Source organism: Perognathus longimembris, chromosome 15 (assembly GCF_023159225.1).
Source record: "Perognathus longimembris pacificus isolate PPM17 chromosome 15, ASM2315922v1, whole genome shotgun sequence".
Taxonomy (NCBI): domain Eukaryota; kingdom Metazoa; phylum Chordata; class Mammalia; order Rodentia; family Heteromyidae; genus Perognathus; species Perognathus longimembris.
The window spans coordinates 834,320-852,305 of record NC_063175.1 but is presented as its reverse complement, the minus strand read 5'-3'; the positions used below and the strand labels follow the sequence as shown (position 1 = coordinate 852,305).

The window sequence follows — 17,986 nt, the reverse complement described above, 5'->3', positions numbered from 1 at the left end:
TAAGGAGGCTGAGATCCAGAGGATAATACTTCAAAGTCAGCCTATGCAAAAAAAAAAAATCAAATCAGTGAGATTCTATTTCCAAAATAACCAGTAAAAAGTTTGGCTGGAGGAGTGACACAAGTGATCTATCACTCAAAGTACCAGCTACGTGAGCAAACCAAGCAAATATAATGCTCTAAACTCAAATCATGGTACTGGCGAGAGGGGGGGGAGGAAGGAAGGAAGGAAGGAAGGAAGGAAGGAAGGAAGGAAGGAAGGAAGGAAGGAAGGAAGGAAGGAAGGAAGGAAGGAAGGAAGGACAAACAGATGAGGGTCATAACTAGAAAGTCATAAGATCAAAATCTCAAGTCTTAATACCTACATGGATTCCAGTAACTTTCAACCTATTATCTTTTCTTTTTGCCTACAAATTTTGTAAGATCACAGCAAAATAGTATTCAGCTATCCCAAAGACAGCTTTCTAACTAACCAAATATTATCAGATGTTTGTGTTTCATTCCTGTAATTCTAGGTACTCATAAAGTTTGCAGTTTAAAGCCCAGGCAGCCAAGGCCATGAAACTCTAGTATTCAATTAACCACCAAAATGTCTGAAGTGGAAATGTGCCTCAAATGGTAGAACAGTAAAAATCTAGGGATGACACCTAGACCTTGAATTCAAGCCCCAGAACTGGCACAAAAATAGATAAATAAGGGGCTGGGAATATGGCCTAGTGGCAAGAGTGCTTGCCTCCTACACATGAAGCTCTCGGTTCGATTCCCCAGCACCAGTATATGGAAAACGGCCAGAAGGGGCGCTGTGGCTCAGGTGGCAGAGTGCTAGCCTTGAGCAGGAAGAAGCCAGGGAAGGTGCTCAGGCCCTGAGTCCAAGGCCCAGGACTGGCAAAAAAAAAAAAAAAATAGATAAATAAAAAGCAAGAAGATGTGGCTCAAGTTGATAGAGTGCCAGCTTGAATGGGGAGTGGAAGGAGAAGTGGTGGCAGAACGCACGCGCACGCACACACACACACACACACACACACACACACACACACACAGAGAAAATAGTCAAAGAACAGGCCAACAATGAGCAGTAAAAAAAAACTAAGAAAAAATACCATCTATCCAATAAGAGTAACACAAAAAGAAACAATATTTTAATGAGAATAGTATCAAGCTCCACTTAGGATTTTTTTTTTTTTTTGGAAACTTTTTTTAAGCCAGTCCTGAAGCTTAAACTCAGGGCCTGGGTGCTGTCCCTGAGCATTTTTGCTCTTGACTAGTGCTCTACCACTTGTGTGCCACTGCTCCACTTTTGGCTTTTTGGGTAGCTAACTGGAAACAAGGATCTGATAGGCTTTCCTGTCCAGGCTGCCTTTGAACCACAGTCCTCAGATCTCAGGTAAAATAACAGGTGTGAACCATCCATGCCTGGCTGTAATGTTTAAAAAGGGGGGAGGGGGAGAAGGAGGGGAAAAGTGAGGAGAAGAAAGAAACAGACAAAAAACAGGAGGGAGGGAGGGAAAAAGGGAGAGAAAGAGGGAGGGAAGGAGGGAGGGAGAGAAGGAGGGAGGGAGGGAGAGAAGGAGGAAGGGAAGGAAGGAAGGAAGGAAGGAAGGAAGGAAGGAAGGAAGGAAGGAAGGAAGGAAGGAAGGAAGGAAGGACTTAAATATATGCAAGGACATGACAAGAATTTCAAACTAGAATTTGAAATTACTGTAAGATATGACTACAAAACAGTTTATTAATGATACTGTTTGTAAGCTTTACAAAATCATTCAAAAATGCAATAAATTTCTATCCAAGAAAATAATAACTTTCACTTTATGCTGGTGCTCACCCCCACCCCACCCTCAATAATCTTAATCTTCCTTTTATGTTCTTGGCCTCCTTTACATATGATTCATGCTCTTTTCGGTCTCAATACCACATGACAAAAATTGAGCTATTTGTCATTCTCAGTCCACCATAATAATCTCCATTTCCATCCATTTTTCCTAGAAATGACAATTGCTTTCTTCTTTATGGCTAATACTTGATGTATAATTGTGTACATGTTTTTTTTACTCAGTCACCAGTTGATGGACATCCAGGCTGGCTTCCTACCTTAATTATTGTGGATAGTGCTACAGTAAACACAGTGTGTATACCAGCCTTGGATATATATTTTTTTTAATTCATTTGGAATTTACTTTGTTGTGACAATTAATATTATATTAAGTGTTCTTGATACAGTTTTTTGAAATTATGATTTATTTATTGACTGTTTTTGGGGGGGGCAGTCCTGGGGCTTGGACTCAGAGCCTGAGCACTGTCCCTGGCTTCTTTTTGCTTAAGGCTAGCACTCTGCCACTTGAGCCACAGCGCCCCTTCTGGCCATTTTCTGTATATGTGGTGCTGGGGAATTGAACCCAGGGCCTCATGTATATGAGGCAAGCACTCTTGCCATTAGGCCATATCTCCAGCCCTTATTGACTTTTTTTGTTTCTGTGGTACTGTGGAATTGAACCCAGGGCATCATGCATGCTAGGCAAACATTCTACCACTAAGGCACAATCCCAGCCCAGATACTTACAGTTTTAATTTTGATGTTTCCCCAATCATCATCCTATGTGAAAAACAAAAGATATTTAAGTACCTCTGCAAATATACTTATTGTTAAGCTACTTTAATATAAAACTTACTCTGTATGCTGATTTTATTCAAAATTACTAAAATCAAGAAATTATTTCCTAATATATATGTATAAATGCACATATATATTTACAATTCCACAGCTAGGAATTCTAACAATTGTTTAAATTGTTATAAGGTATCAATCTGGGGAGAACCAAGAACTAAAAGCACAATTAAGTGTTAAAAAACACTTAGAAAATACAACACACTTTACTGATAACAAATGGCAGATGCTAATCTTTTGCCAAGTTTGGAATTAGGGGACTAATGAGTAACCAACTTATATGACAAGAAAAAGCGCAATTTATATAAAAGAAAGTCTAAGCAACTAAGGTGAATAAGGAATCATTCAAACAAAGAGACTCTTGAGAATGCCAAATACTATTAAAAATTATACCTGGAGAGTAAACTAGACAACCTAAGGTAAACTAACTCATAATATCTGCATAATAACATGTTTCTCAAGTTCTAAATTTCAACTCTATAAAGCAATTACTAAATAAGTTTACTTCAATGTGTAAATAGGAATCAAGATCTTTTAACTGTCATCTGTCACTATTGCACAGATATTTTAACTTAAATGCAGCTAAGATCTTCCGTTCTGAGCATATGCATAAAGACATTTCTGTATTACTTCTTTTTTTTCAGTTCCAGAGGTACAAATCTAGGTTGTCATGCATATACACAAGCTCTTTGCCACTGAGCTATGCTCAGAGCCCACTCATTTCTTTTCTTTCTTTTTTTTTTTTTTTTTTTTTGGCCAGTCCTGGGCCTTGGACTCAGGGCCTGAGCACTGTCCTTGGCCTCTTCCCGCTCAAGGCTAGCACTCTGCCACTTGAGCCACAGCGCCGCTTCTGGCCATTTTCTGTGTATGTGGTGCTGGGGAATCGAACCTAGGGCCTCGTGTATCCGATGCAGGCACTCTTGCCACTAGGCTATATCCCCAGCCCCCCACTCATTTCTTTTGAAAGAGGGTACCAGGTACTTAAGTTTGTCTCCTTTTCATAGGTGCCGCTAATTCTCTCTAGACACTTTTCTTTAAAACAGAACAGTAATTTCCAAAAGGCCCTTCTAGATTAAGGGCCATTACTGTTAATTATATTGTTAATTATAAAGAATTTATCAAGGTCAGACATGGCTAGTAATTCAACTCAGACCTTGTAAATCCCATGTAATCCCAGCTATTTTCAAGGCTTGCCTAGCTAAAGAAGTTAGCAACAACTCATCTTAATCAGTAACGTGTGACAGCTATTCTAGAGGAGAAGTTATTAGGAAGTTATGTCCAAGCTTGCCCAGGTAAAAATGTAAAACTTTACCTAAAAATAACTTAAGCAAAAGAAGGACTGAAGATGTGACCCAAGCAATAGAGTGCCTACCTAACAAACATGAGGTCCTGAGTATCAAAACCACTAAATACAAATATGTCTTATATTCCAGGGGCGCTGTGGCTCAGGTGGCAGAGTGCTAGCCTTGAGCGGGAAGAAGCCAGGGACAGTGCTCAGGCCCTGAGTCCAAGGCCCAGGACTGGCCAAAAAAAAAAAAAAGTCTTATATTATTCTAAGCAAAACAAAATTAATACTTCTAATGCATCCTTACAAGAAAAAAATCCAAACATTACAGATAATTAATTTAAATGATTCTTTTATGTTTTGAAATAGGCACAACAGCCATTAGCAAATAAAAATATTCCAAATGCTACAATAACACTAAAACACATCTGCTGTTTTTACTATTTTGTAACCATACATAATAAAAATCCAGACTAACTTTACCTTCAATGTTCCTCCTTTCACCATAACTTTCTGTCTGGCTGGCTGCACTCCAGTCAGTGCAAAAAGCTGAGCCTTGAACACCATTGGAGGTTCATCAGTATTCAATTCTACGCCTTCAAATTTCTCCTTTCCCCATTTTACCGTAACTGCAAAACAAACCATAATGTTTTTCTTTCGTTTATAAAATAATACCTTGGACTTAGAAAAACCTTAAGAGATCACTTACTAGGCTAGTTATTGAAAGCCAAACTGTTCCTTTGATTTTTTTATGTGCCTGTCTACCCAGGGATAGGGATATGGTTCAAGTGTTAGAACACATGCCTAGTATGCTTCAAAGGCCTAGGTTCATGCCCAGTCCAGCCTTATGACCTCCAAAAAGTCTATCTAATCAAGAATAAGTATGCAATAGATTCTGAATAAAAATCTATTGGATGTAATTCAACTTAACTATTCAAATAAAGGAATCAAGACAAACGAAAGTGACTTAGTAATGTCACAAACTCAATGATAAATATCTAAATCTTTGAAATCCCATTCTGTTGGGGATTCATGCTGCCCTTCCCCAGCCCTGGGGCAGTGTGGGAGGGAGCCCCTCCCACCTTCCAGCCTCAACCAGAAGAGAAGCAAGCGGTGCCCGCCTCTCGGCTCAGCCAAGTGTCTAATGGCGGAGGCCTGGCCCTTGGGGGATTGTGATCTCTGCCCAGAGGAAGTTTCATGACATCACCTGATGGGCAGCCCAGCTCAGCCAATCAGCTAGTCACCCCAAGTCCTTCTCCTTCCCGCCTTTGTCACAGTAATAAATTCTTCTGCCCTCCTTCTGGATGGGTGAGACTCACGGACCATCGAATTGTCTCCCCAATGCCTCTCTCCACCGCCGTTCCTGACACGTGAGGGGACCGGGAAGGGGGGTCTCCGCAACCTTCTCCTCAACTCAGCGCAGTCCATAAGAACATGCTTTGTTCCTTCCGCGGGCGAGAGGGATAAAGCCCAGTGTTCTTTCATAGTTTGGGATTCAGGCATCCCAGGGGGATGTCAGGGGGAAGGGGGTCCAAAGCCCCCAACACCATTCCAATATTCTCTGCAAACTTCAGTGATCATGCCAAACTAACTACAAGAACAAAGTTTATGCACCATACTGTGATCAATCATTCAATTAATAAATACAACTGGAAGAAAAATCTTTGGGAAATAAAGCACAGATTAAAGAAATACTACAATTGAGAACAGATTTCTGAATTATAGAAAAGTTATTGTGAAGTCATTCTCTCCCTAGAGATGAAATGTTTTCAGTCTATCAAGTATAATTCTTTCCAATAAACTTTCCTATCGTTTTCACTACTCTTTGGTCTTGTAATGAGGTTGACAACTACACTGACTTTCAGTAACAAGTTAGAAAATAGTTTTACTGTTCCTGTTTATGAAGTCATCTGTGGGGAATCCTACTCTGATGTCACATTTACTGCTATCTGCCTGGCCTCAACCTACTGTTCTGTTTCCTTCCTTCTGAAGCACAACCACGGCTGATCATGATCCCCAAAATATGTACCTCTAGACTGTCCAAGACCCAAGATCATCTGTCCCCATTGACAATGCAAGGGCAAGAGAGTTACCACCTATACCAGCAAGAAGCAGTCAAAGGCTGACTTGGGACTTAAGATCTTGTTTCCACTGCCTGAAAGATTTCAAGGGTCTTAAGTCATTGAAGGGGGAATGAAGGTAGGAGCTAGCCATGAACAATAGGAAAATGTACAAGGAAAGTAAAATGTAGGCTAAGATTGTAAGGTTCTAGAGTTAACATTATTGAACTTTCCAAACAGCTGTCCCATCCTAACACCTATAAAATCATGAAATGTCAAAGTGGACTCTCCTAAGGATTAATGATAGGCTTCATTCCAGCCCAAGGTAAGTTAACAAATGGATCTTACCAGACTAGTAAAACAGCCCTACAGACAAGACATAGCTGAGTAAATCTCCTCAACCTTGGGACAAGGACTCTGTCTGCACATTGGTCCTGGGAAGGTCCAATAATTTCTCTCCTAAGAGATGACAATTTTCCACTTGTTGAAAGTCTGAAGAAAATAAAAAGGTGTGAGAAAAATGATAATGCTGCTTAAGATATATTTAAATCATTTAGAAATATTGCCCAGCCCTAGTGACTCATTCCTGTAATCCTAGCTACTCAGAAGACTTAAGATCTGAGGATTGCAGTTTAAAGCCAGCTTAAGCAGGAAAGTCCTTGAGACTCTTATCCTCAGCCAGCAAAAAGCTGGAGACAGAGATGTGGCTCAATAGTAAGGCACTAACCTTGAGCAAAAAAGCTCAAGGACAGTGCCTAGGCCCTATGTTCAAGCTCCTCTAGAATGGCTATTTATTTTGTTTGAGACAGGGACTCACCAGGTAGATGGGACTGGTCTCCAGCTAATGAACCTCCTGCCCCTCAGTCTCTCAAGGACTGGGATCACAGCATATATCACTATGCTCAGCTTTTAAGAAAAAATGGTTTAAAATAAAAACACAGAAAACAACAAATGTTGGTAAGGATGTGGGAAAAACCTCATATGCACTGCTGGTAAGAATGTAAAACGGTACCTGCTGTGGAGACAGTACAGCATCTCCTCAAAATATTAAACATAGGGGCTAGACACAGCTCAAGGGGTTCAACACTTGCCTAGCAAGCATGAAGTCCTGAGTTCAAGGCTGGGAATATGGCCTAGTGGCCTCGTATACATGAAGCCCTGGGTTCGATTCCTCAGCACCACATACATAGAAAACAGCCAGAAGTGATGCTGTGGCTCAAGTGGCAGAGAGCGTGCCTAGAGCAGAAACGAAGCTAGGGACGGGGCTCAGGCCCTGAGTTCAAGGCCAAGGACTGGCAAAATAAATAAATAAATAAATAGATAGATAGATAGATAGATAAATTAATTAATTAATTAATTAATTAATTAATTTTTTAAAAGTCCTGAGTTCTCTGCACCTCAGGCCCCCGCGGCGCCGACAGCTCCGCGCCGCCAGTGCCCTCTGCTCGGGCGGCAGTGGGCGAGCGCACACAGGTGGAAGGAGCGGCGTCCTCCTCCGGGTCAGGAGTCCGCGGAGTTGAGGAGTCTCCCCTTTGTCGCCGCCCACCGCGAGACCGTGACTGGAGCCGGGTGTCGGGCCGCCGCGGCTGGAGGCCAGCATTGGGCGAATCCGAGGCGGGTAACGGAGGCGCGGGGAGGAGCCGAGGGGGGCGGAGTCGAAGAGGAGGAGGGGTGGGAACGCTCGGGAGGACTCGGTGGCTGCACCGACCAAAGGGAAAAAAAAGAGAAAAAAAAAAACCACCCGAATGGCTGGAGAGCGTTCAACAGTGAGCAGGCCTTTGGGGCAGAGCTCAGATTTGAGCAGGCATGCAGAAAGGTAACTGAAGGCTGTAAAGGAAAATGAAGTGAGGTGGGATGGATTGTGCAGCCGAGATTCAACGACTAGAGAAGCGGCACTGGAACACATTACACAGATCGTTTTGAGGAAAACCTAGTATCTTCGTTCGCTGAAAGAGGCAACTTTCAGTCCATCAGACGGGCTTTCAAATGCTGTTTCTTTGGATGAGTTGAACAAGCTTCTTGCTCATCTGCTTATGCTCTCTAAGAGGTGTCCCTTTAAAGATGTAAGAGAGAAAAGCGAGTTTATCCTGAAGAGCGTCCAGGAACTTGGAATTAGAATTCCTCGACCACTAGGACACGGACCAAGCAGATTCATCCCAGAAAAGGAGATTCTCCAAGTGGGGAGAGAAGACGCACAAATGCATGCTTTATTTGCAGATACTTTTGCTGCTTTGGGTCGTTTGGATAACATTAGATTAGTGATGGTTTTCCACCCGCAATATTAAGAAAGTTTCTTAAAAACTCAACACTATGTACTGCAAATGGATGGGCCATTACCCCTACATTATCGGCACTACATTGGAATAATGGCTACAGCAAGACATCAGTGCTCCTACTTGATGAACCTGCACATAAATGATTTCCTTCATGTTGGTGGGGACACCAAGTGGCTCAATGGTTTAGAGAATGCTCCTCAAAAACTACAGAATTTGGGAGAACTCAACAAAGTATTATCCCATAGACCTTGGCTTATTACCAAAGAACACACTGAGGAGCTTTTAAAAGCTGAGCACAGCTGGTCTCTAGCGGAATTGGTGCATGCCATAGTTCTACTCACACACTATCATTCTCTTGCCTCATTCACATTTGGTTGTGGAATCAGTCCAGAAATTCATTGTGATGGTGGCCACACGTTCAGACCTCCTTCTGTTAGTAACTATTGCATCTGTGACATTACAAATGGCAATCACAACGTGGATGAGATGCAGGTCAACTCAGCAGGAAATATTACGGTACGTGATTCCTTCTTTGAGGTTGAAGCCCTCATGGAGAAGATGAAGCAGTTACAGGAATGTTGAGGTAAAGAAGAGGCAAGTCAAGAGGAGATGGCTTCACATTTTGAAATAGAAAAAAGAGAGAGCATGTTTGTATTTTCTTCAGATGATGAAGCAGTTACACCACCAAGAGATGTGTCTCGTCACTTTGAAGATACTAGTTATGGCTACGAGGATTTCTCAAGACATGGAATGCATATTCTAACATTTCGTGTTCAGGACTATTGCTGGGAAGACCATGGCTATTCTTTGGTAAATTGACTTTATCCAGATATGGGACAGCTGACTGATGAAAAATTTCACATTGCTTATAATCTTACTTACAATACAATGGCAATGCACAAAGATGTTGATACCTCAATGCTTAGACGGGCTATTTGGAACTATAGTCACTGCATGTTTGGAATACAATATGATGACTATGACTATGGTAAAATTAACCAGTTACGGGATCGTAGCTTTAAAGTTTATATTAAAACAGTTGTTTGCACTCCTGAAAAGGTTACCAAAAGAATGTATGACAGCCTCTGGAGGCAATTCAAGCACTCTGAGAAGGTTCATGTTATTCTGCTTCTTATAGAAGCTAGGATGCAAGCGGAACTCCTTTATGCTCTGAGAGCCATTACCCACTATATGACCTGATGCCTTTCCTCCATTAAAGATGATTCTGGAATGTTGAGCAAATAGTCTACAAGGGGAAGGTACCAAGCCCCAGGACCAATGGTAGATAAAAGAATTCAGAATCCATTGTGCCATGATTCCATTAGTTTCTGCTATTCTACTGTGGAAATGCCACTGCAGGCACAAGCAGCGAGTACTTGGCAACTTACGGTTTAGAGCCACAAAGAAGAGCTGCTGTTCATAGTATTCTGCTTTTTGACAGTACAGGATGCTGTATAATTGTTTTAATACAGCAACTAGTAATTCTCCAAATCCTGTTGCTTTTATGTTAAATAAGATAAGAATTGGAGCATGCAGAGAATGGGACTTGGATAATGACTAAGATTTATACATAAAGAATTTTAGAAGAACTTGGTGCTGCTATCCTGGCTGGTGGAATGAATAGATGGCTGTTATAGTTAAGCCAGTAGTGACTCAAGTGAATACTGCTACTATCTGAGCCTATGTACAAAATTTGTGTGGTTTCCAATTAAACTCGCATATGGGGGGGGTGCATCTAAAAAAACATAAAATTATTACAGCTAAGACTGTTTCGATTATAACAGATCTTTTCTTTCATTGTAGTTTTTAAACTCAAGAGTTATTGGATGATACTAAATTACAGAGGCATTGTTAAAAGATTTTCTTCAAAAAGCAATCTTAAATGAAATTGTGTGAATTGTAGAAAAACTGGCTGTGTTTTGATAAGCTGTTTCACAAGGTTCTCTGGCATTGGAGCAGCTGTCTGTGGGGAATGTCCCTAACTGCTGTGCAGTGCCGGTGCCATCACCCCGTGCTCCTGCCTGCCTCATGGTCCCTACTTCAAAGGATGTGCAGCTCCTGAAATAATAAAAGCTGGAAAATATTTTTAGTCAGGTTATCACATTTGATTTACAGAACTGCTAACTTTGAAATAAATGTATTTGAAAAAAATGTATTAAGGGGCTGTGGATATGGCCTAGTGGCAAGAGTGCCTGCCTCATATACATGAGGCCCTGGGTTCGATTCCCCAGCACCACATATACAGAAAATGGCCAGAAGTGGCGCTGTGGCTCAAGTGGCAGAGTGCTAGCCTTGAGCAAAAAGAAGCCAGGGACAGTGCTCAGGCCGAGTCCAAGGCCAAAAAAAAAAATGTATTAAGTACTTTGTATTCTGGAAGCGTGAACTTGCTTTTGAAGTCTGTCAGTATTCTTGGTATTTTTCAATAAAGAGTAATTTTCTCCCAAAAAATAAATAAATAAATAAAAGTCCTGAGTTCAAACCACAGTACCACCAAAAATAAATACATAGAAGTATTCATAATGGCCAAGCTATAGAAACAGCACAGATGCCCTTGCTCTACAATGGGCACATGGAACAAAAAGTTTATGTATATGTATGTATATGTATGTATGTATATATACATATATATGTACTATACACACAATGGAATTTTATTCAGCCATTTTAAGAATAAAATTAGGTCATTTGCAGGGAAATGGATGGATCTACAAAAAGAAAAAAAAGAAATCACACTGAGTGAAGTAAGCCATGCCCAGAAAGACAAAGGGTGAATGTTTCTCACCCAGATAAACACAAAGAAAGATATGCACATATATATGACCAAGTTGACTTTAGTATATGCAGGAGTGAAACTCCTTTATAAACTCTTTGAACAATTAACAGATAATTTAGCCAAATGCACAGTAGGAAACTCTAACAGGTTTTGAACTAGGGAGAAAGTAATGAAATGTAAATGTAAAAGGTGGACAACTACAGACATAATACTCAATGTACTCGTGATATAATACTCAACATACACATATACACATGTGAAAAAGGAAATGGGAAACTCCATGTGATTGGTAGAAGAAGGGGCAGGTAGGAAGGTGAGGCAGCATGATGAAAGGGGTGACTGATCAAGATGAACCTTAAATAATCATATTAAATTGTTAAATTGTAACCCTCTTGTACAATCAATCATTCATAGATAAATAAACACTGAATTATCTCAACTCCTCCCAAGATTATTCAATGTAGGGACTGTTACTGGGACTCTCATATTCACAGCAACAGTACAACAGACAAAAACTGCACTTTTGAATATTATTCAGTCTCAAGAAAATTCTTTGTTTATTGGTTTTGTTTTTGTTGCCAGTCCTGGGGCCATGGACTCAGGGCCTGAGCACTGTCCCTGGCTTCACCAATTCCGGCTTTTATCTACATATGTGGTGCTGGGGAATCGAACCCAGGGCCTCATGCATACGAGGCGAAAACACTTTACCACTAGGCCATATTCCCAGTCCTCAAGAAAATTCTTACAACACAATATGTCTGTATCTTACAGACATTATGTGAAATGAGATAAGCCAGTCACAAAAGGACAAATACCACAGGATTCCATTTATATGAGTTATCTAGTGTAGTCAAGTTTATGGGCACAAAAAGAATGTTGGTTACCTATAGGTAGGGTAAGCAGAAATGACAGTTCTGCTTAATGGACATAAATTTTAGTATGAGATCATGAAAAGTTCTGGAGATAGATGACAGTGATGACTGTAAACAAACAAAAAACCTTGCACATTCTTAATTACGCCAAACTGTACACTTAAAAAAATGATTAGGATAGTACCTGGAGGAGCTGTGGCACATGCTTATAACCTGAGCTAACTACTCAGATTGCTTGAATCTAGGAATTCAAGCCAGCCCAGACAATATACTCATATACTCAGATCCAGTCAAAATGGGGGGAGGGGGAGGCCTGTGGTGTCTGACCCATAAAATAGCTAACTTCTGAAATTTAAATAAGAAACCCAAGGATACCCATTGTTTCGCTCAACCTTGGGAATTAGGAATAGATAAGGGACAGTGACCAAGTCCTGAGTTCAAGCCCCTGTACCAGCACCAACAAAAAGCAATACATTTTTCCCCAATATTTTGAGGTAAGAATTTGAAAACACTGGGGGCTTGGGATATGGCCTAGTGGCAAGAGTGCTTGCCTCATATACATGAGGCCCTGGGTTCGGTTCCCCAGCACCACATATACAGAAAATGGCCAGAAGTGGTGCTGTGGCTCAAGTGGCAGAGTGCTAGCCTTGAGCAAGAAGAAGCCAGGGACAGTGCTCAGGCCCTGAGTCCAAGCCCAGGACTGGCCAAAAAAAAACAAAAAAAAAACACTGCCGTCAAATCACAATTTTGCCATCAGTTTAATAAAGGTGTTCAGTATTCATTTAATACAAGCACAGCATTGAACATTAGGAAGTCTCGAAAAAGTGATGGGGGATTATAATTAGCAATGTAATACAGGATACAGGAGCACTGAGAAAAGCTTCTGGAGTAAAACGAATTTCTTTGGAGAAAGGACAGGATAAATGAGGGAGCAGGTAACAAGTTGAACAAGAAATGTACTCACTGCCTTACATATGAAACTAACCCCTCTGTACTTCACTTTGACAATAATGGGGGAAAAAAAATGAGAGGAACTGAGACAAGATGTTATATGGCCAAGGCTGGCCTGGAATTCAAGCCTCCTGTCTCAATTTCTTGAATGCCTGAATGCTGAAATTATAAGGGTACACTACTACACCCAGCTAGGAAGACTTCTTGGAAGAAGTAATATATGAATGACGGCTATCAACTTTCTATTAAGTCTTACAGAAAAAATAAAGTGTTACCCAGAAAATAAAAGTATTCCTAAAACAGATAAGAGAAACATTCAACAAGCTGGGCATCAGTGGCTCACACCTATAATCCTAGCTACTCATAAGGCTAAGATCTGAGAATCCCAAATCATAGCCAGACTGGGCAGAGAAACCCAGGAGCCTCTTAGCTCCAACTAACCAAAAACCCATAAGTGGAGTAGTAGTGAATGTGGTTAAGCACTAGCCTTGAGTAAAAGGGCTCTTACTATGCCAGGAGAGTTCAAGCCTCTGAACTCTCTCTCTCTCCTCTCTCCCCTCCCCCCCCCCCACGAGCTTATCTCTGTTTTAATAACACAGTTTGTGTTCAATCTTCTTTTTGTTAGTCCTGGGGCTTAAACTCTGGGCCTGGGAGCTGTCCCTAAGCTTTTATGCTCAAGGCTAGTGTTCTACCACTTGAGCCACAACTCCACTTCAGGCTTTTTGTAGTTAACTGGAGCAAAAACTCTCATGAACAGTCCTACCTGGGCTGACTCTGAACCTTGATCCTCAGATCTCAGCCTCCTGAGTCACTAGGATTACAAGCATGGGCCACCAGCCCGAGCTTGTTCAATAATCTTTACTGCATTTATCCCTAATTTAAAATCTGGGAATACTTCTCTGCTAAAATGTATTATGTAGTAAAAATTTATGAAGTAGTACTTAAACTGTCCTCTTCATTTTCTTTTTTAATGGTGGGCCAGGGCCAGGGTTTGAACTGGGGGCCTTGCTCCTATCAGTTGTTGTACCACACCACCAGTTTTTCCCTTCACTTTAATATGAGGCCCCACCTTTTTTTAACTAACTCTGACAACTCAGATTGTTAATACAGAAATGTCAAAGGAGGGACCTTAAAATCTACTCCATGTTGGAGCTGGGAATATGACCTAGTGGTAGAGTGCTTGCCTCATATATATGAAGCCCTGGGTTCGATTCCTCAGTACCACATGAACAGAAAAAGCTGGAAGTAGCGCTGTGGCTCAAATGGTAAGAGTAACAGCCTTGAGCAAAAGAAGCTCAGGAACAGTACCCAGGCTCTGAGATCAAGCCCCACAACTGGCAAAAAAAAAAAAAAAAATCTACTCCAATGTCCTCAATCTGGAGAATGAGGAAACTATCTTACGGAATATTTAGTACAGATCTCAATTGTTAAGCTAAAACTTTGGTGACTGGTGGCAACAAAGAGAGGTTGGTTTGGCTGTACATGTGTCACTCTACCACTGCTTTATTAGCATACAACTTCTTTATTGCCATTATTTAATGTCCCCTCAGTGCCATATTGTATATAGAGTATTTCAAGAACCATTCAACTGTTAATTACTACAGCTTAAAAAAAAAAAAGTCGGGGCTGGGGATATGGCCCAGTGACAAGAGTGCTTGTCTCCTATACATGAGGCCCTGGGTTCAATTCCCCAGCACCACATATACAGAAAATGGCCAGAAGTTGCACTGTGGCTCAAGTGGCAGAGTACTAGCCTTGAGCAAAAAGAAGCCAGGGACAGTGCTCAGGCCCTGAGTCTAAGCCCCAGGACTGGCCAAAAAAAAAAAAAAAAAAAGTCAAGTAGTCATTAAAACACTGGATCCACAACTCTAGACCATCAAGAACCCACCCTCCTGCGATTAAGTATTATTCTTATGGTTCATATAATTCTTTGAAAATGATGAACCTTCAACACAGGAATGACATACAGGAGTGGTCAATGAATCAATCAACTGAATCAATCACACATCCATAGCCAACTGGGGCCACTGTACACCTTTTAGGTGCCATTTTGAGTTAAGAATGGGGTACACTGAAGCACACTAAGTAAAAATTTGATCGCTGCCACTACCTTGGACAGCCATCAAGCAAATGATCCCGGCCAAAAGCCAATCAAAAATAAACGATACTGGCGGTTATTTCTATTCATCTATCACTCATAACTATATGCTTAATACAATGTATAATGAAATTAAAACGAAAACAAAACAAAGAATGCTTCGCAATCTGTCTCGGGATAGAAGTGAAACTCGAGGTAAGCAAAGGCGCAATAGAGGCAAATGCTACAAGGGGTGAGTGAAGGAAAGCTGCTGAAGACAATCTCAGTCCCAGCTCCCTCCACCCCAGTCCTCCTTTATCGACGAAGCCCAGCGCCCAACGCCTACAGCCTGGTCACCCGGGACCCAGGACACACCCTCACCTTTCCCAGCACACCCGGATAACGATCCCAACTATTGTGCAGAGTCACGACTCCGAGGTGCTTCCCCATCCCCACTCAGGTTCCCACCCACCGGGCGGCGCCGCGGGAAAGTGGGGGAATCGTGACTCCCACTGAGGAGGGGGCCAAGGTGCCAGAGTGACTCCGCCTGCCACCACTCGATTCCGTATCCGGGCCCGAGCCCGGCGCGTGCCGCTGCAGGCCGGGCCTACGCGGAGGCCTAGCGTCGGCCAAGAAAGCGCGGCCCGAGGCGGGGACGAAGCTCACCAGAGTACAGAGGCATGGCGGGGCTCGAGGGGAGGCGGCGGTGCAGGAGGCTAGGCCTGGCAAAGACGAGGAAGGGACCAGAAGGAACTTGTGGCGGCAGAGGAAGCGAACGCGCGGCGACGGCGGTAGTAGTGGGGGCAGCACGGATGCGACGAGTCTCATTCAAACCGGCCACTGGCGATGACGCAGCAGCTCTGGGTTCGCCTGCCTGGCCACTGCTGTGAGGAGGCGCGGCGCTGGGGGGGGGGGGGAGGGAAGGCGGAGCCTGGAAAGTGGCGAGAGGCGGGGGAGCGGGGCCTGGATGGGGGCCCGGCAGGTAGAGAGTGGTAAGGGGGCGCGCGCGGCCGGCGCCAGTGTGCGCTTGCGCAGTCTACGTGGTCGGAGCACGGCCCGGCCTAGCCACGGACGCATTGGGAACTTGGCATCCGGCTAGTTAACTTCCAAGCTGATTTTGGCTTTTATATATTCTGTATCCAGTGGCTAGGAATATGGCCTAGTGGCAAGAGTACTTGCCTCCCATACATGAAGCCCTGGGTTCAATTCCCCAGCACCACATATACAGAAAACGGCCAGAAGTGGCGCTGTGGCTCAAGTGGCACAGTGCTAGCCTTGAGCAAAAAAAGCTAGGGACAGTGCTCAGGCCCTGAGTCCAAGCCCCAGGACTGGCAAAACAAAACACACACACATACACACAAATAAAAATATATGTACTGTATCCGCTGGGCATCGATGGCCCAAGTCTTTCATCCTAGCTAATCATGAAGCTGAGATCTGAGGATCATGGCTGGAAGCCAGTCCAGACATGCTTACTTCCAATTGTCCAGCAGAAAGCCTGAAGTAGAGATGTAGCCGCTAACCTTAAATGGGAAAAATGCTCAGGGACAGCGCCCAGGCCCTGAGTGTAAGTCCCCCCACACACCCCCCCCCCCACACACACAAAAGTATTGAGCCACTGGGATTAAGTACATAAAATTAGTGATCAGTGACCAACCTGTTTTGAATCCCAGCTGTTACTTATGATCTAACTGTATGACCCAGTCTGAACCCGTTTATCTACAAACTGAAGATGATAGCAAATACATTAATTTTAGGATTAAATAGATTATGTCTAGTGATTACATAGCATATGCAATAAATGATATCTATTATATATTATGCTATATATTATGCTACAAAGACTTGAAAGGAATTTTGTGGGGTGTAGTTGGATTAGGAAGCTACAGTTATGTATCTTTAATGATTCCTAGCATAGGACATCAGTGGGATGTAGTTGATAAAACCAGAGCAGGAGGCCTAAAGATTGCAAGTGAAAATCATCTGCTGAAATGCACTCTGATTGCACAGTGTGTAGCTTTCATCACACTTCTATTTCTTCAACATGTCTACCCCCACAACTGTAACAGGAGTGGTAGTTTTCAGGTACTCTGATATTATCTGATGCTGTGAGAACTAGAAGTCAAAGCAACATACTTTAACCTTGCTCAGTAAATGACCAAGTCTTTAGAATCAAGTTTTTCAGCACACACACACACACACACACACACACACACACACACACACACACCCTTGGTATGTCTTCCAGCCTCTCTTAATTTAAAACAAATGCAAGTATAATAAGCCTGTGGAACTACCCTAGCAACTGAAAAAAATAACATTAAAAAGAAGTTCACATCTGGCAGTAGTCTCACTCTACTTTGTTAGGTCCTCTCCCTGAGGGCTACATGCAGATGCCCCCACCTCATTAAGTCTCCACCCAGTTACCTGGGTAACCTGCAGACCTGGAGGCAGTTACCTCCCCTTTCCTTGAGGTGACATCCTAATCCACCTGGCCACACCCTTTGCCCCTGCCCTAGATATAAGGCGGGGCTGGGTGGGGGTCTCTCTCTCTCTCTCTCTCTCCCTTCTCTCTGGCCATGGATCATCTTGGCCACAGGCCAGCAGTTCGGTAATAAACGTTCTCTCCTGCCTGAATACCGCGTGGCGTTCTCCTTTACCGGCTACCTACTTTAAAAACCTAACATACTTCTAGCTACTAAGGAGACTGAGATCTGAGAATCAATTATTTGAAGCCAGCTCCAACAGATAAAGTCAACAGACTTGGATGTTTCTGCCCAGGCTGGCTTCAAAACTGCCATTCCCCAGATTTCATAGTCCTGAGTAGCTAGGGTTATGGGCATGAGCCACCAGCACTTATGAGCATGACCACTTGCCTATCAATCTCAGTCTTAAAAGTGTTGACAGTACTGTATCCATCTGGAGATACTAAAAGAGATTTAAAGCAGTATGGAGGTTCCTCAAAAGACTAAACATAGAACTACCCTATAGTTCAGCAATCCCACATCTGGCATTTACTTAAATGATCACA

At 42.6% G+C, this 17,986-nt stretch overlaps 1 protein-coding gene and 1 pseudogene across 1 annotated transcript in view; one reads left to right on the top strand and one right to left on the bottom strand.

Annotated features, from left to right (window-relative positions):
• Positions 1–15,828, bottom strand: part of Usp14 (ubiquitin specific peptidase 14) — a 45,541-nt gene extending 29,713 nt beyond the window's left edge. The window contains exons 1-3 of the mRNA XM_048363758.1: positions 15,622–15,828; positions 4,430–4,575; positions 2,557–2,589 (exon numbers count right to left, since the gene is read on the bottom strand). Coding sequence (XP_048219715.1) covers positions 2,557–2,589; positions 4,430–4,575; positions 15,622–15,637 — 195 coding nt within the window. The 5' untranslated portion in view covers positions 15,638–15,828. The remainder of the gene's footprint in view (positions 1–2,556; positions 2,590–4,429; positions 4,576–15,621) is intronic.
• Positions 7,852–10,410, top strand: LOC125364272 (annotated as a pseudogene).
• Positions 15,829–17,986: the final 2,158 nt, after the last annotated feature.